The sequence below is a fragment of the Gouania willdenowi genome, chromosome 20, assembly GCF_900634775.1.
Source record: "Gouania willdenowi chromosome 20, fGouWil2.1, whole genome shotgun sequence".
Classification (NCBI taxonomy): domain Eukaryota; kingdom Metazoa; phylum Chordata; class Actinopteri; order Blenniiformes; family Gobiesocidae; genus Gouania; species Gouania willdenowi.
Genome location: NC_041063.1, coordinates 26,355,783 through 26,380,413, shown reverse-complemented (window position 1 = coordinate 26,380,413; position 24,631 = coordinate 26,355,783). Strand labels below are relative to the sequence as shown.

Sequence of the window (24,631 nt, the reverse complement as noted above, 5' to 3'; positions counted from 1 at the left end):
ACAGCCTGTGTTCCTCCATCTTGAAATCATGTGATTGATGATGTCACAGGGCCCCACTGCCTGTAAACATCCCATTGTTTTTTATTGGAGTGAAACATTCAACCTGATTTTTACATCATTTAGTAGATTTTTAGGTCAACATGACGTTTTGTGCTGCTTTCGGTTGCTCTAAAAAAACCATGAAAAGTTAAAGATGTTAATGTAAACCTCTTTTGTCTGCAGAAAGGAAGGTTTTTGTGAACCACAGGTGGCGACAGTTCCAACTCTGTGGTTTGGTAGTAGACAATGAAGCAGAGAAGATGAGCTCTGCTAAGGAACCTTTACTCCCCCCTTAAACGGTGCACAGTTGACGCTTTGATGGCTGAAATTAGCAAGTAATTCAGTGGTTCCCAATCTTTTTTGGATCGTGACTCCATTTTGATATCACAGTTTTCTGCCGACCCCAAAGACATTTTTTTTTATATAATTATTTTTTGATGATGTTTGTTTTTCTGTGTTGAGTTGCACCCACTTAGGTATTTTTATCTTGCATTTTATTTGAAGTACATTCATATTTGAGAAAGTGAAAGTATAGAATACAGTTGTTTAAGATTGTGTGTTGTGTTTTAATTGGAAAAAGATTAACAATTAAAAAATTTAAAATATATATTTAATTGGTAATATTTTTTTTTTTTACCAATTACTAGACATTTCAGACGACCACCATTTGAATTTCAGACGACCCTACATGGGGTCACGACCCCAAGATTGGAAGTAAATCATGGACTGTTGAAGGACTCACACCCAAAAGGACTTGGGGAGTAAAGCCCCCTTAGGAGAGCTCTTCTTCTCTGCTTCATTGTCTACTACCAAACTGCAGAGCTGGAACAGTCGTCCCCTGCGGTCACAGATTTTTTCGGTAAAACAATAGAGGGTTTCGTCAACATCTGTATTACATATACACATTTAGAGCAACTAAAAGCAGCACAAGTTGGCATTTTGACTGAAAAAGCTGCAATATGATCTAAAAAGCCGTTAAATGATGTAAAAAAAAACTGCTAAATGATCTAAAAATCAGGTTTCAATCCAATATAAAACAATGGGACGTTTACAGGCAGTGGGGCCGTGTGACATCATCAATCACATGATTTCAAGATGGAGGAACACAGGCTCTAAAAAGTAGTTCCATTTTTAAAAGGTAATAAAACAAATATGATGTAAAATAATGTGCTTTGTTAGTCATAAATCTACTAATAAGTCTGAATCAGAATCAGAAAAATACTTTATTTATCCCTGAAGGGTAATTAGAAATGTAGGCCACATTTGTAAAAGATAGTAAATAATTTATTTATAATTTTTGTTTGTTTGTTTATAAAGCACTTTTTGCAGATAAAATCACAAAGTACAGAGCTGTGGTGAAAATACAACTAGTGCAACATCATAATAGAATAAGATTATTGTCAGTTCTTTCTTTCTTTCTTTCTTTCTTTCTTTCTTTCTTTCTTTCTTTCTTTCTTTCTTTCTTTCTTTCTTTCTTTCTTTCTTTCTTCACTGCAGTGAAACACACTCTGGGAACGCTCCCAGCATCTATATTTACTTGTCGTAACTGTAACAGATGAATCACCATGACTGAGGATCTTTAAAGAATTATGCTAAAATATGGATGTTAAAGACTCAAAGCTGATGTTATGTACTCCGTCCTAGTAGTTTACGACTCCATATGATGATTCGTTCTATCTCTTCTGCTCCATTTATCTGAAGCCGTTTAGTTTTCCTTTGCAGTTTTATCTAAGTTATGCATTTTTGTTTTTATACTCAGTATTTTTTGGGTCAGGATTAAATGTCGGAGGAATTCTGCTACTTAAGCAACTCAGTGTCTGCAGTTTCCAGTGCATGTCAGGCAGTGTTTACAGTGAGGTGCAAAAGCTAAATACTGTAAACCCCAGAAGATTTAATTTGTAGAGTAAGTGTAGCCATTCATGATTATGCGGTGAATTTAGGTGTACTATAGACTTTTACGCAGAGCACTATATACGAGCTGCAGTGGATAAAATGGCATATTTCCTGAGGGAGCCATTTTTGGCCACAGTAGTGTAGGTTCAGATATAGAATAATCTGGAACAACACGAGCCTGCTTTTATGTTCCCCTTATAATCAAACAATGCCGTAACGCTGAATCTCCCACTTTATAAATAACAGAGTTAAATCATCTGCCGTGGAAAGAGTACACATACTTTATACAGTTCATCAATCACTTTATCAATCCAGGTAATAGACTGAATCCGTTAATCGAGGAGGACAGAGAAGGAGAGCAGGTGATGGATGATATGAGAGATGGAAAGCATCTGATCGTAAGTCTGAAGCTGGGGGGGGGGTCATAAAACTGGTCAAGGGTCTCCCATGTGACATTTAAAAGCATAGCAGCCTCTTACCCAGGACGTTTAAAGAATAGCCCTTTATTAAAAGTGCAAGAGGTGCTGTGGTGTTTGCGTACGTTTGTGTGTTTGTGTGTGTGTTTGTGTTAGTGTGTGTGTTTGTGTGTGTGTTTGTTTGTGTTCGTGTGTGTGTTTGTGTGTGCGTTTGTTTGTGTGTTTGTATTAGTGTGTGTGTTTGTGTGTGTGTTTGTTTGTGTGTTTGTGTTAGTGTGTGTGTCCAGCTTCTTGTTGCATTTTTAAAATAGTGTGTGTTTGTGTTGTGCGTTATGGAGATTTTTGAGGTATTTTTTTCCTTAAAATTGCATGAAATTAATGGAAAATTGCTGTTCACTATTTATTTTATTACATATAAAAAATGGTTTCTATAAATAAATTGGTAACATGACCTTTTCCTATTTCTCAGCACTTTTAGGATTTCACGACCAGTTTCTGCGAGTGTTACGAGGGCTTTTCAAAAGTTATGACTGAGGCTACTGATTTTTTTGTATCAAGTTTTTATTATTTTCTATAACTTTGCATTGGCAAGTCAATTTCCACTCCACCCCAAAAACTGATTACTATTCACAACAATTTACTAATATATGGTTAATTTCCATTACAGTGTAAAGGTCTAGTGCAGAGAATATTACACAGAGTATCAGTGTTTGTGGAAGTTTTTAAAAATCCCCAAATAAATGGTACTCCTCCTTCAACAATCTTCTCAATGAAGGAGTATTCGTGACTTTTGCTACATATACTGTTGTCACGTGTTGTGATTTATAAATTTGTATGTGGAAAGGCCACCAGAGGGCACAAAAACCAACAATAATGTTCACCGCTATCATTTTAAACCGTACCTGTAGTGAGTTTTACTTGCAAGCTCCATAAGATCATATATGATAGTAGAGGTTTCGTTCGGGACCAAGACTACAAATTAGCGTTATAAACGATAAAGGGTTATATTGTTCAGTTCTCACCACATGTCAAGACCTCACATTTAAAACCCTAAAAACTAGAGTTTAGATTTAGACATGTAAACAGAAGTTTGGGTCCAAAATAAAAATTAAGAAGTCTTAGTTTTATACCCCCAGAAAAGGTCATTTTTTTCATCTATAAATTAAAACAGATCAAATTTTTTTCTTACATTCCCACATGCAGTTATGAGCCAATGAATATAGTATTTTAAAAAAGTATTTTTTTGGATTTCAAAAGCATGTCACCCTAGAACCAATGCATATATGTGACTAATCATTAGTGATGTGAACAGTCTATGTTCATAGCTCTAAGCTGATCACATTACAGGGAGACATATGCTAAGTAGTTTACTGAAGGACCAAATATGTTCCAGACCCAAACACACACTCACTTTTTACCTATTTAGAGGAGCTGACATGTCCACCACATAGGATGTATAACAGATATTTTAGTGTATTCTGAGAGAGTAGGAGGAGCTATATTACTATACCATATTACAGTTTCCTATGTGATGGAGTTCCTGAGATATTGGAAGCTGAAAATGGAAGAATGGGCAAAAATCAACATCCCTCCCCCTCATTTAATTGTTCATATCTCAAAAATCATTCTTCTGATCAAACAAAAAAAATGTCCAGTGTGACTATTGAATAATCACTGAACAATTGGTAAAAATTTCTAAATTTTTTGAGACCGAAGTGCATTGACCGTTTGCTGAAATGACGTGGAATGACCCACTTGTAATTTATACCATTTTTCTTAATCTCGTGCTGATACAAATAATACAGCAAGTGAATAAATCAGTGGTTTTTAATGCTAGCTGTGATTCATATGAGAGAAACAGTATTTGTTGCTTTTTGTTTAATAAACACGTCTTTGGAGACGAACTGGGTGGGTGGATTTGTTTGAAGTTTACAAGCTAAGTGACGCCTTTCCCAACAGACAAAGAGAAACAAAATAAACCACATTACTGTCCAAGTCCAGCAGAGCCACTTCTAAAATGCCTTCTATTCCCCATTCAGCCTTTTACAGTTGAGTCATTTGAGTTTTAGCTGAAAGCGACAATTAATCAGCGGGGAAGTGTAGTCAAGAACTCACGAGTGCACTTTAAACACGTCTCCTGGCTGTTCCTGTGTTCACATGAAGGTTGTCCTAGAATTCAGCTTTAAAACGACAAAACGAAAGGGTTTTGTGCACTTGTGGGACATTAGTCACAGTTCTACATTGAAATAATGTTTTCTTTACACCGGAACATGAGGTTCAGCTCCATACCTTTGTCAAATATCTTTTTTTTATTAATATTTGTTGTTTTTAATCAAGTCATCACACAGTCTCTTTTTGGGTTGTCTTGCTAAGCCAGGGGTGTCAAACTCATTTTAGTTCAAGGACCATTTCAATCACAAGTGGGCTGCAGGTTTATTTCATTTCATGTATTTATTTATTTGACATGACATATTAATCAATGTGTCAGCAAACGGTGTCATAACGTAAGTGTGCCGGATTTAGCACAATGGCTGTTGAACAATAACATGTCCCATATCCTGTTTACTATAATAAAAACAGTCAGGAGTTAAAAGAGCCCAAGAAAAGATTACAATATAATACAAAGTATTATCCGTGGGTGCATGACTGCTTTTTTAACCAGTTTTTGAGAATTTAGGCGGAACAACAAACAATTGCATTATTCAAATGTGCACTTCACGTTATAAATCAAACATATAGTATAGTGTGGAAGGCAACCATAAGCACTCAGCAAGACTTGTATTTGCAAGTCGAATACGTATTTGGCAATTTGAAAAAAATGGCAACAATGACAACTGTATCTGGATTTGTTGACAGGTTTGTTCTTTTTACTAATTAAATTGAAAGTAATAATAGAAAAAAACAGAAGACTGACCTTGACCTTAAATTTGACCTTGATCGAAGGTCAAGGTGACTTATTGAAAATAAATGTTGTTCAATGGTACCAGTTTGTTTTGACCTTGGCCATGACATTTTGGCTCCAAAAAAGGTCGACAGCACATCCTTGACATTGTCCCTATGAGATGACATACTGTACGTGTCATTAGTGCTGCATTAACAGCCTAGGAGGAGTTCCAGGACAAATGAAAAATTATAAGAACTCCAACGAGAACAATGTATTTGGCAATTTTCAATTGCCATATACAATAAGTGACAGATATTTAAATATCCTTTGATTTGTTTGTTTTTTTATTGAATTTGGGGAGATTCTGGGGAATAATTTGAGAAATATTGCAGGAATTTGGAAAAATCTAGAGTTCTTTCAACAACAATTTACCACTGAATTATTTGGTAATGTACACAATGATTCATATTTTTTCTGTCATCTGTTTTATTTACACTGGTTCAGCTCCATAATTATGTCAAATATCTATTTTCCTTTATATTAGTTGTTTTTATTGAGTCATCACACTATCTATTGTTGGAGATTTTGTGGAATAATTTGAGAAATATTGCAGGATCTAGAATTGTTGAGTTCTTTCAAGGACTATTTACAACTGGATTAAATTATTATTATTATTATTATTGTGAATTATTACACAATTATTCATGTTTTCTCCTGCGGACCAAATCGGATGCTCTGAAAGGCCGGAAGTGGCCCCCGGGCCCTGAGTTTGACACGTGTCTCCTAAGCCAGGGAACATTCAGTGAGTTCTTTGTCTCGGTCTTGATAGAAAAACCCAAACAAGTGAAATCCTCAGAGATAAAAGGCAATCAGCACAAAAAGCATTGGTTGATTTTAGAGTCTTTCACTGGTGACACGATGTTCCTTTTTGGGCAACAACAAAAAAGAAGGATTTTTTCTTGCTTCTTCACATTCTTTTTTGAAGTAAAGGAAAATGTTTTTTAAAAAATGCTCTCAGTGGTTTTAAGCATCCCATTTTCCCGCAGATGTGATATTGATTTTGAATTGTTTATTTCAAAAGTCATTTCCAGGATTGTCTGCTTGAAATGCCGTTGCTCTGTATTGCAACTCCTGAACACAATTGCAATCATTTTCTGTCATATGTGACGTTGGATCTTTGGGGAAAAGATGAGACTCTGGGAGGGGGAGGTGGGGGGGAGTAAATCACCACCGTAGACACAGGCTTGTTGATGTAATTTATTGCAATGTTATGCTGAAAAAAACAGAAACGTAAAACCTTTTACCTTCAGATGACTTTTGTAAAATTACCTTCTATTCACTTTGCATGTCATATAGCTTGGATTATGTTTTTCTTATTTTCAATATAAATCCTTGCTTTGGTTTAGAAGTAAATGCCTTTTTTTTGACACATTTAGTGTTTTTGTTCATCTTTTTTCAAGCTAATCCTCCTAAAACCTGCTTTGTTTTGACACCACAGATGTGTCTCAGATGCATTATCTGCTCTGTGTAGATTGAAAAACATGTGGTACACTAATCCAGGGGTTCACAACCTTTGGGTCAGGACCCCATTTGAGGTCGCGAGACACTGTGAGGGTGGCTTCAAGAAACTAAGAATGTTTTCTGACCAATTTCAGCCCGTTTTTGCTTATTTTTACCCTTTTTCTGCCACGACACCAAAACTTGCTATATTTTAACCTATTTTCATCACTTTTTCTTGCCATATTTTTTCTCCTTTTAATGCATTTTTGCTACATTACTGACATTTTTGTAATTTCTCCAACAAATGTCAATGCCTTTTCTGCACATTTTTTCCACTTTCAAGACATTTTCAACACTTATAAACCATTTCCACCACTTTTCCACCTAATGTCACTTATGTTGACCAATGATTGTCACTTTTAACCTCGTTTCACCATATTTCATGCTTATTTTTTGGCAATTTAACCACACTCACGATTTGTCATGCCCATTATTTTCCAGTTTAAACTCATTTTCCCCTCAGCAGAAAAAACTTGCAATGCTAACAATCATAGCTTTACTTTGCCTCAGTTTAATTAGTAAATATAGTTATGCTCTTTTCTTCCTAAATAATGTGTACGAGCTCATGTAAATGTGAATCTATTCATGCTATCTTAGCCACATGGGTATGCTAGCTAGCTTCATCACTGCATGATGTAGTTATAAACGTCTATGTTGTGTTGTATTTGCCCCAAACACCCCATTCATTCTTACAAAACACCAAAGATAAATTCATTAGCCTTGTTAGAGCCCAATATAATAATGACCGGAAATGTAACAAATTGTTATAAAAAATTGTAATAAAATAATGTAACTAAAGTGCTGAACCCAAAACATAAAATACATTTTTTTGGGGGTTCATTATTACATTATGGGGCAGGCAATATATTTTTCCCTTGACAGTGTAATCATTTTATTACATCATAGAGTGAGTTATTGATTTATGGATTAAAGAGCGTATTGCTTTAATATAGTGTGTAGTATCATACTGCGTTATTTTTTGTGTGCATTTTTTATTGTAATAAAATTATTACTCTATTAGGGGAAAAATATTTTCCCTACAGCCTGCCCTATAATCAATCAATCAATCAATCTTTATTTGTATAGCGCCAAATCATAACCAATGGTATCTCAAGGCACTTTACAGTAGAGCAGTCTTAAGGACGGACTCTTCATTTTATGGATACACACATATGCATATATACGTATATACACATACATATGTATCCCACACCCAACATGAATTCATCTAGTAATAACAGTAAAGTTTTAATGTTTTGGGCTCAGCATGTTACATTATTGACCAGTTGTAATTTTGGGTTTTATTACATTTTTATTATAACAACATTTCAGGTCTTGTTACATTTCGGGCTCTAACAAGCTTTAGTACAAAGGCCTGTGTGAAGTATTGGTCACTGTTTCCTTTTTTTGTTTTAGCCTAGCATGAAACTGATTTTACCCCAAAGATAAGAGACATGAGGCTATTGAGGTTTCTTTTTGCTATACAGGGATGTGTTTGCCTTTGTGAGATTTGGGGTTTTGTAAAGCATTAAAAATAAATGTTTTTTCTTCTCTGCGCTCTCTTCAGATCCGGACTTTGCCGACTTGGGAGTACCCCCACCTCTGCCCTGTAGGTATACTCCTTTGCTCTCTTTCTGTCTCTGTTTCTTCCTCTTGTCTTTCTCTTCACTATTTTTCATCATCCTGTTTAATCACTGAGGCATTCTGAGACACTTTCTTCTGTTTTTAGTGTTTTCCATCGCTACATGCCATATTTTGTCGCTCCGTTACCTTTTTCCCCCCGTTTGCTTGTTTATCTGTTTGCATGCATTTTGTTTGTATGTGTTTATGCAAATGTGTGTTTTTCAGCGTGTCAGTATGACATGGTTGGTCCAGACGGTATCGTTGAGTCTCATCAGATTACCAGAGATGGGAAAGCTGGTGCTACGGAGGCGGTCGACTGTAAATGGTACATCCGCGCTCCGCCACGCTCAAAGGTGAGAGAAACCAAGCAAACACAGCACATACCCACAACAAATAACGTTTTTCAAAGCTTCCACATGACCTACATGGCAGTTTTTTTTTCTTCATTAGATTGAAATAGGACCCTTAGTGGTTACAAATTATGTCAAATTTTTGAAAATATATGATACTGAGTGCCAATAAATAATGTTTTAATACAGAAATCCGTAGTCCAACCCCCAAAAACAGAGATTTACATCAAATATAAAGCCAATTCTCAATAGGGAAGGCTACAAAGGCAGAAATAATTCAAGTAATGTACGGACATGAAATGAAGCAAGTTTGGTGATAATAATAATAATAAACAATAGGCCAAAGGTACACATGTTTTTGTTAAAAAAAAAGTTCAGGTGGAAGCCCACTTTGCCACAACTGTGCCATTTAAGTTTTCCACAAGTTTGGGAGCAAGTGTGTAACTATAATATGTCAGTCAAATTGATTTCAATCAGTATTAGTTTAATCTTTGACCACTAGATGTTTCAATTTGGTTCAAAATACTCACATATTAACCAATTGTTATTTTGGTTTCTGCTGTGCCATGCGTAATGCTATTTTTGATGTTATGCTTGGGTTTAATTCAGCAGTGCTTTGACCAATCAGAATGCTTGACACGGTGTTGTAAAGCTCAGAACCTGTAGAAATTAGTGAAATAAAACATTATGGGAGTGGGCCAATCAGTGCTGGATAAGGGAGGGAACTACTATTTCACGCACGAGCCCATTTCTCGACTGAAGAACGCCTCGATATCAGTAATGGTGGTATCTATCTATCTATCTATCTATCTATCTATCTATCTATCTCTCTCTCTATCTATCTATCTATCTATCTATCTATCTATCTATCTATCTATCTATCTATCTATCTATCTATCTATCTCTCTATATCTCTATATCTCTATATCTCTATCTATCTCTCTATCTCTCTATCTATCTCTCTATCTCTCTATCTATCTCTCTATCTCTCTATCTATCTATCTCTCTATCTCTCTATTTGTCTGACAACACGATTTGGATTTATTGAAATACCATTTGTCATTATTGCTGATTTTTCTGGTTTTGTGGCGTTGTTTTGGAACGTAACATATCCGACCTGTATATCAGTAGATTCAGCTCGGCCTGTAGTTTCACATAGTATCTTGTTATCGAGCTCTGTAATTATTTTGTGACTCACAGCCGTGAGAAAACCCGAGTTTGCCGCGTTGTCGACTCTTCCCTCTTTGAAAATAATGGGCCGGTGTGTGTGCTGTGGTCTGACTCCGGTGTTGGTTCGAGGGTTAGTGGAGTTTTTAAGGATTACAGAGAGTTGTAAAGGTTAAAAAAACTGTAAACCGCTAGTTATTTGTTTCCCTTCATAAACGTACAACTCGTAAAGAGCTGCTTTTGCTTTTCTACGTGTGTTTGTTGGCAGCCGTCAGCAGGCCTTAATGTGAATATTTATGGGTTTTGGGGCGTCTCGTTGCCCTGTTAGGGTCACACACTCAGGCAGGAAGGGTTTCTTAGGGTCAGGGCCATGTTTTTAATCAGAGCGCTACAGCCAGGAGGAATGGAGGAATGGAGGTAGAAAGAAGAATGAGTATGGGCCAAACGTTGCCATGTAGTTGAACCTAAGGTCAGCATTAGCCATTATTTATTTTGACTGTCAGCGTTAGCGTACATACAATCACAAACATGCAGCCGGTATTTAGCATGTTCTAACCGCAAATATACACCAACTAGCATGTCTGCCTACCTTTCCATCAAAACAACTACGTCAATGGGTTCCTGAAAGCTTGAAGGAGGAAATTTGATTTTAATGGTTTTATCAGGTGATGATGGTGGAAACTGTAACTGGTAATGCCTGTAATGTAATTACATTAATGTTTAGTTTAGCTTAATATGGCAAATCGCTATTACAGGAAGTCTTTTTAGTCCCCTGCTTAGCGTCCCAGGAAAATGTTGTCTTCCTGGTCTTTGCAGGTTTTTACTGTTTTTTTGACATACAGTACGTGTGTGGAAGTCAGTGATTGACTGTCGTAGAAATATAGAATAAGATAGGAAATGGAACAGACTGCAGATACTGGGAATAGGTTTTTGTTAGTAAGTGTGGGTGTTGTTTTTAACAAAAGGAGGCATTGATGTGTGATTACAGAATCTCTCCTGGTCAGTTTTCATTCTCATTCACCAAGGTCTCTGCTAGCTAGTGTTATGACTACCGCTATCAGCCACATACAAAACCCTGAGAGCACAGAACAACATCACATTCATTGAGGAACACACACTGAAAGCTTGTTTACCTCAGAATCCCAGACCAGTCTGTTCCCTCAAAACCTTTGGACCAAATAACCACATCTGTCCACATCTGACCAGCAACCCTAAAGCTGGAAAACGTCTCATTCATCCAAAACCGCCACAACACAATGAAATTACAATTATTTATTGTGAGGAGAATTTGAGTACGTGACAATAAAGACAGATGCAGATTTCAGTGTTATTTTTTGATTTATTATGGATATTATGGTCTTATTTAGTATTCATATTAGAGAGAGAGTAAGGTGGATGTGTAGGAGTGGAGATTAATGCACATATGAGGACAATGTTACAGTGGTTGGATATGTTTATGGGCAAATTTTTCATTAGTGGCACATTTGGGATGTTGAAAAGTAGCTCACTTAATGTTCTATGTTGTTGTTTAACATGGGATTGAATGATGAACGTCTATCCACTCCATTACCACAACAAGGTTCTGTAAGTGCTGTTTTTTTTAATTTATTTTAATACACATAAAGATTTTTTGAAAGTTTCCAAAAAAAAGCATCAACATAGCTTAGTTAAATTTAAGTGTGTGTGCTTTGTGAACAATGCAATCATAATATGATTTATTCATATATTACACATTATGTTAGCACGCAGTGATGGAAATAATCAACACTATTTAGTTGTTTAAGCTAATTTATTGTTTTCATTGATTCGGTCATAAACCAAAATACGTTTAAATTGGAAAAACGTTGATTCTAGTAGATTAACTGAGATTAATGAATTACAAAGTATCTAAATAATTAGATTAATAATATATGTAACTGCAGTTTCGTTGAATAATTGTGTGTGTTTAACTCACTCCATCAAGTGAAATACAGACAAATAATTGTTTTTCTAACTGAGCTCATGTTATGGTTAAATGATGTTATTATTTCTCTGCTTGGCAGCAGAATGGGTTTGTGCATGCATATTAGCAAAGACACTGGCTTGTATTTATCACCAATGAAAATTATGATTAGGTTTTTTGTTCTAAGAATGCTGGACCCTACACACGCACACACACACACACACACACACACACACACACACACACTGGCCCCTATATAACTGACTGATAACACTGGTGCAAATGTGAATTATAGTCACAGCGTTTGCTCTTATCTTTCACATTCTTCCAGTCGCATATTCGTGCTTTTGTTAACGTTGTGAAACGTCCTTCATATTCAGCAGCTTTAAAACCCCAAGGCCACGGGATTCATAAATGGCACCAAATCACTAACAGGCTTTTTCTGCTCCTTGTCAACACTTATGTCAAGCCATTATAAAATGTGCTACTTTTAAAAAATATTTATAGAAATAAATAAGTAAATAAATAAAAGAGGGTCTGACAGTGAAAAGTGCCATCGATTCTGCTGTGTGGTTGAAATAAAACTATAAATAAATATACAGTATATGTAACTACTGCAGTGCATACGTCAGTACATTTTACTGCACATACGTCAGTTTTGTGTGAATCTCATATTATGGGGTGGCAAATGTACAATAGCAGACATATTTTGAACATTTGGCTCATTTTTCTTTCATTTGAGACAGAAGTTAATGTAAAACAGCATGTTCTATATCATTGTTAAAAATGTGTACACATTAAAAAAAAATCTAAATGTAAAAGTAAGATATAAGTATTAAATGTAAATCTAAATGTTGAATGTACCGGTAAATCTCATCTAAATGCTAACTCTAAATGTGAAAGTTAAATATAAATATAAAATGTAACATTTACATTTAGATTTGTTTTTCATGTGTACACATTTCTAACTAGAGCACTCGGAGAGCGCAGACCTCCGCCAAGTCGCTCATTTCCCCCCATATTGTGATTTAAAGAGTACAGCACGCACTTCCCTACCACTACTACATTACCCATAAACCACCACGCTTAAAGGAGCAGGCACATACACCCATATTGTGATTACTACCAGTGGTATTTTCTTATTTTTGGTAATCCAGAACATCACCAAAATTGTATCACCTCTTCCTTCTCCCATTATCCACTTTTCCTGAAAATTTCATCCAAATCCGTTCTTAACTTCTCAAGTTATCGTGCCTACAGACAGACAGACAGACAGACAGACAGACAGACAGACAGACAGACAGACAGACAGACAGACAGAGAGACAGACGAAGGGTAAAACATAACCTTCCGCTCTGCGCTTCGCGCTTGGTGGTGGTAACAATGATATAGAACATGTTGTTTTACATGAATTTCTGTCTCAAATGAAAGGAAAATGAGCTAAATTTTCAAAATATGTCGGCTACAAAAAATGAGTTTTTATATTGTATATGTAGTGTAGGGGTGTGAATTTTTTTATTTAATTATATATTGCAATTTTTTTGGGTACCGATTTTAAATAGATTTTTTTAATCGTCTTAAAAAAAACATATATATATATATATATATATATATATATATATATATATATATATACGTATAGTTATTTTTGTTTTTTGTTTTTGATATTTAATCAATAGCTTTCTTATCATATTTTTCACATTTCAGCTCCTGTTCCTACATAAAAACCTGGAAAGTTGTGCCACTTCCACACCTCCACTCCAGTAGATGGCGCCGTAGATATAATGATGATAATAATAATAATAATTATAATTTTAATAATAAATAGGATGTTTTGAAGCAAATAGTTTTAAGTCAATTTGTCCTCTGAATGATCAATATCTTCTGATGAACATAAACAGCAACTGGATTTTTCATCTCTACGTTTCATTTTGATATTAACTGGGTAGAATATCTGAATATATATGGTGATATTGCGTTATTGCGATAATATTGTATCGTACTGTAGCATCCTTGCCAATGCTCAGCCCTAACGCGGTGCTGGCAGTAGATGTGTGTAAGTGTCAGTATGATGAATTTAACTTGACTTGGTGTCATATTTCTTCCTGAACACGTGCAACAGGACAACTTAAACTTATGAGCTCAGAGCTGACAGTCATCGCTGTGATGGACACGACAGCGAATTCATTTTTCAGTACGAATGGAGTCTAAAAACTCTCACGTCAGCTGTTCAAACATACTGTACATCTGTCCTTCACTGCTTTGGTTCTGTAAATAATAAGCGTGTCATGAATGTGCCTACTTCAGGTTGCACCAATTCTAACACTATTCCTGTTGTCATTTTGTGTGTTTTTGTATCTATTTCAGTTATTTTTTTATTTTTTTTTCAAACTTAGTTTTTATTAATTTCAGTCAACACAGTACAGTAAAAAGATGTAATGTTTCTCTACTACACAACCATTTTTTTTAATTTGTAAACTTCAGGTAAAATAAAGAATAAAAAACAATGCAGACAAAAACAAAGAGGCAACAAAGTATAGCAACACATAAAACAACAACAACCAGACAAGCACCCAACAGGTTAAACCAGAAAATATTAATAAATGATAAAAAGTTTGCAATAGACAACATTGTAGTTGGTCTTTAAGACTCATACAATGACATGTATACATATCCATCATATATTGATAATAACATATAAATTCCCTATAGAGTCATGTATAAAGATACAAGGGTAAACAAAAATCCTAAGAACCAATGACAAACAGTAGAAACAAAAGGAAGTACACCATAAATCATCTCCACAGTTCCCAGGAGAACAGGTACAGTACATGGTATCAGAGGAGACATTACCTACGTACATACTGTAACTACAGGTAAAACAGGTCTCCATCTCACAATGAATATGTCTTAATAAGAATGTCATTTCCTCCATATGATGATGTCTTGGACTTTTTGAACCCAGATGTTATAGTTATGGGGTCTGGTTTCAACCACCTTAAAGTGACACACCTGAGGGCTGCTGTGAGCTGTATATTCAACAGACTGTTCCTGGCTCTGTCGTTAATGCCGTTGGGTGTTACATGTTGAGAAGCACCACTGGGGGGTCTTATGGAATGATCTGTTGGAAAACTACTTTCAATGCCTCAAACACTTTCCCCCAGAATTCACTCAAACTTGGGACATGTCCAGAATATGTGAGTGTGGTTAGCCACATGTGTCCCACACTTCCTCCAGCAGGAGCTAGCATGTGTTTGTCCTGTTTTCAACATTATTTATGGAGTTCTAAAGAAACAAATAATCATCTTCCATATGCATATACATAATATTTTTGTGTATTTTTTGTCGTCTTGTGCAACTTTTAGTCAATTGTATGTATTTCTGTTGTCATTTGATATATTTTTGTGTAATTTTGTACATTTTTCAAGTCACTATGTATTTTCGATAATATTCTTGTTATGTTATTTTTCAAATTTTGTGTATTTCTATTGTCTTTTTGTGTGTTGATGGTGTCATTTTGTAAATATTTCAGTTATTTTTGTGTATCTTTTAGTCAATTTCATGTGTTTCTGTTGTCATTTGAAGTATTTTTGTGTAAATTTTGGTCATTTTGTATATTTTTTGAGTCATTTTATGTATTTTCTATACTACTCTTGTCATTTTTGTGTATTTTTACTTACTACTAATTTGTGTATTCCTGTTGTCATTTTGTGTGTTTTTGTTTTCATTTTGTACATTTTTCAGTTCTTTTTGTTATTTTTAGTCATCTTTTGCAACTTTTACTCGATTTTATGTATTTCTGTTGTCATTTTATTTATTTTTGTCTAATTTTTGGTAATTTTGTCCATTTTCCGAGACATTTTAAGTATTTTCTATAATGTTCTTTTTTGTGTGTGTATTTTTAGTGGTATTGTCCATTCATTTTTGCAAGTTTTGTGTATTTCTGTTGTCATTTTGTGTGTTTTTTGTGTGTCATTTTGTAAAAATCAGTTATTTTTGTGTGTTTTTAGTCATCTTTTGCAACTTTTACTCGATTTCATGTATTTCTGTTGTCATTTAATGTCATTTTGTACATTTTTTGAGTCATTTTATGTTTTTAAAAAGAAAAGCATGTTTCTGAGACATGCATGAATGTGCCTACGTGAGCTTGCAGTACGTGTGCATTAAGGCATTTGTTTTCTTACGCTGATACAGTGCTGCGCTGTACAAATTGTGCCAGAAACGGCAGATCAAGACATCCTATACCGGAGGCTCTAATTAGACTGCAAAGAAGCACTCCAGAGAGAAAAGAGGAGTGGAGGGTAATAGGAAAATAGGCAATATAGGGAGAGATTTACTTAATAATGCAGTTCATCCAAACGTATTTTGAGGGGGATTCAGGGTGAGAAGATGGCATGATGAGGAGGTTAAAGGTAAGATAAAGAAGACAGTGTCTGAATATAGTAGCAGAGAAGCAGGAATAATTACCCTATCATACTGTATGTTGCTGCCAGGATGACAATGCTGCACCAATTCTAATACTATTACATACAAGAATGTGTCGTTTTTAGCTTTTCTCATAAGTGAATTCTTAAAAATCACCAAGAAAAAGTTAAACATTTATGGCAAGCCATTTAATCAGTAAGGCTTACGAGTTGCAGTTTAAGTTTAGAATAACAATTATAGATATCTACAATTCAATTTCCACCTGTTAAAAAACTATTGTAACTAGTGAAAATGTATTTTCCGATTTCAGATATCAATAATTGCATTTATATGTGGGACATATTTTGTAAACATTTCAGTTATTGTGTATTTTTAGTCATCTTGTGTAACTTTTAGTTAATTTTATGTATTTCTGTTGTCATTTGATATATTTTTGTGTATTTTCTGGTAATTTTGTACATTTTTCGAGTCATTTTATATATTTTGTTATTGTTATTTTTGTGTATTTTTAGATGTATTGTTTTTTAATAATAATAAATAATAATGCATCAATTTTATATAGCGTTTTTTTGGACACTCAAAGTTGCTTTACAGCCGCTTTGCTAATTTTGTGTATTTCTGTTTTGTAAATATTTTACTTATTTTTGGTTATTTTTAGTCGTCTTGTGCAACCTATAGTCGATTTTATGTTTATTTTCATATATTTTTGTGTATTTTTTGGTAATTTTGTAACTGTTTTGGTATTTTTGTAAATGTTTTGGTAATTTTGTATTTTCTATCATTTATTTGTTAATTTTTTACTAATTTTTGTTGTAATGTTGACTGTTTTTGTTGTCATTTTGTAAATATTTCAGTTATTTTTGGTTATTTTTAGTCATCTTGTTCAACTTTTACTCAATTTTATGTGTTTCTATTGTCATTTGATATATGTTTGTGTATTTTCTGGTAATTTTGTAAATTTTTATGTGTTTTCTATGATATTCTTGTTGTGTTTGTGCATTTTCTACGCGATGTAGAACGAAAATACACAAAATGACAAGAGAAATACACAAAATTAACAAAAAACTGACAATTTTTGTCTACTTCTCTTTTCATTTTTTAAATTTTTGTTCTTTTTTTATGTTTCTGGTATTTTGTTGTTCTTTTGTGTATATCTTTGTAATTTTATGGTTTTTAAAAAGCTAGTGATGAAAACATAGACATTCATTTAGTTTGTGATGAACAGCGAACACAGAGAGAACAGGGTGAATACATTTGTCCTCCGTCAGTGATAAACTCTACATCGTTATTGGGCTCCACAATCGATGCAGACGCTGCCTTTTTTCCTGCTGGAGCCAATCTCTCACCTTGTAAATTGGTAATTGTATCGGTGTGATCCAGTGGCGTCATTCAGCTTTATGACGATATCTGTGCAACATTTGTTTCTCATCTGTAGTCACATAGTTTACTGAAAAAAAAAAAAAAAAAAAACATCAAAAGCTTTCATCTGTGTCTTTTTCTGCTGTGTGTTTTGTCGCATAATGAGGTCTTTTGTCAGCACAAGGAAAAGGAAAAGCTGCATTGGTCAGACGGTGATTTTCTGTGGGCATTTAGATCAAAGATGGAAAACACAACAGTTGTATAGCTGTAGCTTATATTCCAGAAAAATACCAACATTTAACCACAATGGTTGTTTTTTTCCTATTTATTTATAACTGTGCTTCCATGCAGTGTTGGGGTCAATTATAATTGCAATTGCAAATTTAATAATGAAATACAATTATGACATAATTAGAATTGTTATTGTAATTGAAAAAAATCTGCTCCTGTTGTAATTGAGTTCAGATAATTTACTTTAAAAACTGTTTTTTTTAATTTATTTATAATGAAAAATGTTACGTTTCACCTGTTAGTTCAATAAATTTGAAAATGTGTTATTTGTCAGAATTGAAAGTGGGGAATACCCAAAAAAGGTTGAAAACTACTGTGTTAAACTGTCAGCACAACCAAAATGGCTTCGCTTTAATCCATCTTTTAATTTCCTCCTAACTCCCTCTCCCTTGTTTCTCCTCCCCCTCATTAACAATGCAACACTGTCGTCTCTTTTTAAATTTTCTCCTCTAATAAAGTTTATCTTACTCTTCCTTAGGGACGGTTGGTGATGGTCATAACTCGGCAGTATAATAAATGTATTTATTCATTTTTACAAAAATAAACCAAGCATAGCTACACTAAAAGATCACAATATATATAGCAGAGGTGGGTAACTTTTATCACAGCAGGGCCAGAAAAAGGAATTTTCTGATCTTAATGACCAATCTGAGCATTAATACAGGGATGAACCACACGTTCATATGTTTTTTGTGTAATTTATGGTTTTGTTAAATTTTTTGTGGTTGTTTTTTGTACTTTCTGATGTTTTCTTGTGTGTTTTTACCGTCTTTTAATGTGTTTCTGAAGTCATTTGGTGTGTTTCCCTCTCATTTGCTTTGTTTTTTTGTTTTTTGTTTTTTTTTTATTGTTTTGTATGTTATGAGCCAATTTGTTTGTATTTGTTGTCATTTTTTGTTTTAGTTTTCTGTGTTTTTGTTGTCATTTTGTAATTTTAGATTTTTCTCGTATTTTTATTTTAGTCGTCTCCATGTTCCAACGCTCCTGAATCTGATGAAGTGTCGTCATGCTGACGCTAATGAGCCTCCCAGCTGTGTCAGAGGATTAGTGGCCCTTCAGGACTGGGGTTGACAGCTATTGAAATATTTCAATGCTTGTAAATGCTTTTTAATTATTTTAAGACCAATTACATCAGTAAGAGGAAAAAGGTGCTTGACCTTGGTCATTGTTGCTGCTAATGTATTTTTAGTTTATATTAAAAAATGCAGTATAATGTCTCATACTTTGTCCCCCCCTTTGTCCAACTACAACGTTTTACTTAGAAAACTATTTAAAAACAACCATAGATCATAATGATAGAATGAATGATAGATAACACACATTTTAAAGAATCTCATTTTGTAAATAAGTGGAAAGAAACTGTATTCAAATTATGAATAAAAAGTTTCTGCATTTTATTTAAAGCTCCAGTATCATGCTATTTTTCACACATCTCCATTTGTTCGAAGAACCCCAAAAACATAGTATTTGAGGTTTATTTTCCCAAACTCGGCTGTTTTCCAGAGTTTTAGCCTCTGAAAAGTACATTTCATGACTCTTCTATGAAGAGGCTGTTTTGGGGCCTTCATGCATATTCATGAGTGGGCGTGTCTGTAGGCGCAGACTTCATGCCTCGCTCTTGGAGAAAGAGATCAGTGATCAGCCATTTTTTTTTTGTTTGCTATCCATATCCTCTTGTTATTGTTTTCAACCAAAAAACTGCACGTTACAATAAAACACATGGCTATTCAAGAGGCTATTGTGATTGTGAGTCCGACATACGCTGCTTCAGCAGCGGAATCGGTCAGCTGTTTTAGCTTTTTCAAACACTCGTTTCAAACTCTACATCGCTTTCTTGTCGTCCTCACATAGTCTAACCACATGGATAGTCAATTTAGGGTGATAATGATTTGTTTTGTCCAACTGCTGCGTCGCATTGGGTCACAAACACGTCAGATCATGTCAAAGGTGATACGAGGCGGTGTAACGGCTACTAAAAGTGGAACTGATTGTGATCGGATTATTTATTTACTGGATATTCAACATAATGAACGTAAATACTGTATATTATCTGTGGATAAAGGGACTAGTGGTTAAGGCAGTATAGAAATGCAGTTATTTAAGCTTGTGTGTTGTTTTAATTTAAAAAAGAATAAGAATAAAACATTTTCAAAGATCTATTTGAATTTTTCAGAAATTTCAGGTTACCCCATTTAAACTCCAGGTGACCCCAAGGTTGAAAGACACTGATTTAGTGACTCCTGAATAGATTTATTTCTATAGTTTTTATCATTTCTGGTGGTAACAAGACTGACACTTTATTTGTTAATTTTCCACTCTCAAGTGCCATCGTGTACCCCAAGGAGTACGCATACCCCCATTTGAGAAACACTGCTCTAGGTTTTTCCAACATTTTAAAGACATTAACGCCCTATCTCCTAATAAATTTTGTGATATTGGTAGTGATTGAAATAAATTGAAATGAACACGTAACGCTACGGAAAAGTAGCAGAAAATGTGTCTTGTTTTGCTGTGAAATTAAACAAAATTGATTTTTTTTTTTCTTCATCTTTTATGTATGCCCATGTTCGTCAGACCTTTAGGGGTTCTGCCTCATTTCTCTCTGCCCTCTGATCTATCTCAGCAGTCATGTTGGCGATGCTAAGCAGCATCCATTATCTCGCTTTATCTGCAGCCCTTCGTCTTTGGAAAAGACTCCTGTTTTCCTGTCACACTTCAGGAGTGGCTCACTCATTATGTGTAATGATGGCGAGTTGTGTGTGTGTGTGTGTGTGTGTGTGCGCAGTGGACCACAACCTTAACTGTGATTGGGTGATCTAAGCTGATGAATGAGTGTCACACATTGAGAAGGAGGCAGTTGTGGGAGTGTAGAACATCTGCTGAGACGAGTCAAGGTGAAGAGCAAGGTGGCGATTTCAGTCCAAATAATGACTTTATGTACATAAATTTATGTCACGTGGAAATTGGTTGAAATACATAATACATGACTCTACTTTGAATTTTTTATTTAAAGATCCACTTCAAGTTTAATCCCCCGATTATCCTTGTGGTCAATTTGACCCCATTTAATGTTTATTGTTCAAAAAATGATAGTTGACTTTTATATATATATATAATTCCTTCTGTTTACAGTAATGTCACATTCATGGTTGGGGTCAATTACATTTTTCAGTTACAATTAAATTTTCAATAACCCATGTTCAGCTGAAATTAAATTAAGATTACAGTGACCACCCTTTTTTTAATTACAATTAAATTACAATTGTTTTTTATCCTCAGAAACTCAATTACAATTACGTTCTCAATTACTAAATTTCAATTACAATCAAGCACAATTACTGAGCTTGAAATAAATAACCTAATGCAAGTTAACCTTCTTCTTAAATCAGCTGTAAAATAAACTAAAAACATATATCTATAATCTAATATTTCCTATCTATTGGTTACCTTGTCAGGCTTCCTAATCAATGATAATATAGGTTCTAATATTTTTGGTGTGAGCATCGGAGCCTTTTTTGCTGTCATTATGGCCCGAGATTACATTTTTTCTTAAATGGTAAAATGTGAGAAAGCTTGATATGAAACATATTTTAATAATTGTTAACGACATATGTGTAGAACTGTACATAGAACAGTTTTGCGTTAAATTATAATTGACAATTTTCATAGAATTTTTATGGCAGTTACATTTACAAAGTCAATTATCTAAACTCAATTACAATTTAATTATGATTACAACAGCAACACATTTTTAAAATTACAATTAGAATTACACCATAATTGTAATGAATTATTAAATACGCAATTACAGTTATAATTGACCCCAACCCTGGTCACATGACTATTGTCTTTGCACTTAAATTTATTTATTTTCTTTATTTTTTATGTATTGAAAACTGTACTGTAAAAGCTTTAATTTGTATTTAATTATACTTGTGTTTTAACTTAATCCTCATATTATTCTTGAGGTCAATTTGACCCCATTCAATGCTTATCATTCAAACATTAATAGTTGACTTCTTCCAGTTTGATGATTACAATTGATTAAGCACAGAATTATTAAGATGATTATTTTTTCAATGTGCGTACATTGGTGTTCCTCTGTAGTCAATTTGACCCCAAGCTGTTTTAGCTGTGAAACCTGTCTGTCTGTGTGAAACCCATGTGTGACCTTACATTCACACACCCGCAGGTGCAGAGTTGATGCATGACATAGAACAGCTCTTTCACAGTAAAAGTGACATAGAGGAGACTTTATAGTGAATAATCCCAAATATGTTACAAAAAGGAGATAAAAAACAAGTAAATAAAGGTGATTATGAGAGGAAAATGAGAATAAGATCAATTATGTGAGGGTCATGAATGTTCACCCCAAATTAGAAAAGATTTGCATGAAAGATTTTTAAACTAACTCTAAAACTGAAAGTTTGACTTGATGGTGGCGCTGCAGGAAAGGTCAAATGTCATATCATCACCACAACCAATAGGGTTGCTCATTAATGTTGTCAGTAAATTTGAGAAGATTTGGATGAAAACTATTCAGGATAAATTAATTCTAATTTAAAATGATGGTGGCGCTAGAGAACAGCTCAATGTTTCATTATCAAAGGCTTATTTATGGATTCAACAGATAAACAAAGTGTCTGACGCAAAAACTTGGTCAACAACTTTCTGAAAGTCATTTTTTTTTTTCTTGAGGCAAATATCCCTGGGGTCAGATTGACCCCAGGGTAAAATGTGTCAGTAATATTTGAGGATAATAGGAGGATTTAATAAGGTGTAGGTTTTGATGAATCCAAAGCTAATAGACTGGGCTGCTCTTTGTGGAATGGTTTTCTCTTCTCACTGCACTTCTGTCAGTCTCATTTCATTACTGGTGCAGCTGGGATAGTATCCAGTAAAAAATGCTCAGGCAATAATTGGGTGAAGGCTGAAATTTCCTTTTCTGGTTTCTCATTTGCTTTTTTCCCACTTCTATTCCTCACCATAGTCCCACGTTCTACTTCTCTTCAGTCGATCTCTTCTTTCTTCTTTGTTTTTCTCAGATCTACCTACGATTTCTCGACTACGAGATGGCCAATTCCAACGAATGCAAGCGCAACTTTGTGGCAGTGTACGACGGCGGCAGGTAAGGATTCTAACAGTATTACAAAGGCTGGTCATGATTGCTAGTAAATACAAATGCTTAACACATGGTTCCCGAATTGGGGGGCACGACATCAATATTGGTGCAAGAATTTTATTATTACTGTTTTAAAATATGGGATTTATTCAGAGAACTTATTTTTCAGGAAATTTACGTTTTACATTTATTTGTTCACCTTTCATGTGTGTTTTAATTACATGATTCCTTCCTCATTTAATAATAAAGGATAAACCTTATTCTTGGTCTTAATAAAGTTATTGTTCTGTCTCATTATTAAAGAGATTGAACTCCAGCCTGGCTCATTGGAGTTTAATGGTGATTTATTTTATATAAAGGGGAGTGAACCTTGGCATAAAATCTTAACATCGTAATTAACTTAATCATTAATATTATTAATGAAAACTTCATCTAACCCCTACATATTGGCACCCCAGATGGGACCTAATCAATGCAAACTTATGACCCGCGTTTACTGGGAATTCCTGTGAAAATGTTACAATAGTCTGAGTTTTCAATCACAGTTTGGTAAAGTTTGTCTCCTCCATCACCTTGATGTGTCCTTGACTTCCGTGTAGTAATTCCAGAAAGTTCACTCTGTCTTCTTCTCGAATACTATGTAACGGTTTCATTTATTCAGACATGAATGAAACAAAATGAACTTGCTGGAAACTAAACTGTAATTGACAGTTTTATCAGAATTTTCATGCCTATTGCAACTACAAAGTCAATTACAATTTAATTACGATTACAACAGCAATAGATTTTTTTTTTTCAATTACAATTACAATTATAACTAGACAAGACCTGTTTTGGCAATTGAAGAATCTGGATTCTTGGAGCATCTGGATTTGTTGACAAGTTTGTTCTTTTTACTAATTAAAGTGAAAATTATAATGCAGGAAAAACAGAAGACTGACCTTGACCTTAAATGACCTTGAGCGAAGGTCATGATATGGAAAATTTTGGTTTTTAACACTTGACCTTGACATTTTGGCTCCAGAAAATTAATTAGAACTGCTACGAGAACAATGTATATTATGTCATAATTGTAATTATCAATTACGCAATTGCAATTATAATTTACCCCAACCCGGCTTCCCATATGCTTTAAATACAAAGAACTAAATTAAAACCCAAATTTATCCAAAGATTTTCAGATACCAGAACAATGATTAAAAAGCCTTTGAGAGATAAAAGTGTATTTGATTCATTATCTCCAATAACGTGCATTGGCTGTAAAATATCCAGCTGTAATCATGTAAAGATTGTATCTGTGGGTTCAATAATGATTTCACTTGTCTCATCTTAGTTCAGTGGAAGACCTGAAGAGCAAGTTTTGCTCCACGGTGGCCAATGACCTGATGCTGGTTTCCACACTGGGGGTCATTAGAATGTGGGCGGATGAGGCCAGTCGCAGGAGCCGCTTCAGGATCCTTTTCACGACCTACCAAGAACGTAAGAAAGACCAGACTGTGAATGATGTAGCCCCATACATACCTTTATGTACTTTTATTCCACAGTTTTTATATTATTAAC

General features: G+C 34.5%; 1 protein-coding gene across 5 annotated transcripts in view; it reads left to right on the top strand.

Annotated features, from left to right (window-relative positions):
- The window catches only part of neto1l (neuropilin (NRP) and tolloid (TLL)-like 1, like), a 107,481-nt gene that overhangs the window by 62,866 nt on the left and 19,984 nt on the right, over positions 1–24,631 (top strand). For all 5 annotated transcript variants that reach the window (XR_003672549.1, XR_003672548.1, XM_028435047.1 and 2 more), the window contains 4 exons: positions 8,360–8,401; positions 8,641–8,768; positions 22,995–23,077; positions 24,405–24,550. Coding sequence is in view for 3 of the 5 variants with exons in the window: in XM_028435047.1 (XP_028290848.1) it covers positions 8,360–8,401; positions 8,641–8,768; positions 22,995–23,077; positions 24,405–24,550 (399 nt within the window). In the remaining 2 variants the exon portion in view is untranslated. The remainder of the gene's footprint in view (positions 1–8,359; positions 8,402–8,640; positions 8,769–22,994; positions 23,078–24,404; positions 24,551–24,631) is intronic.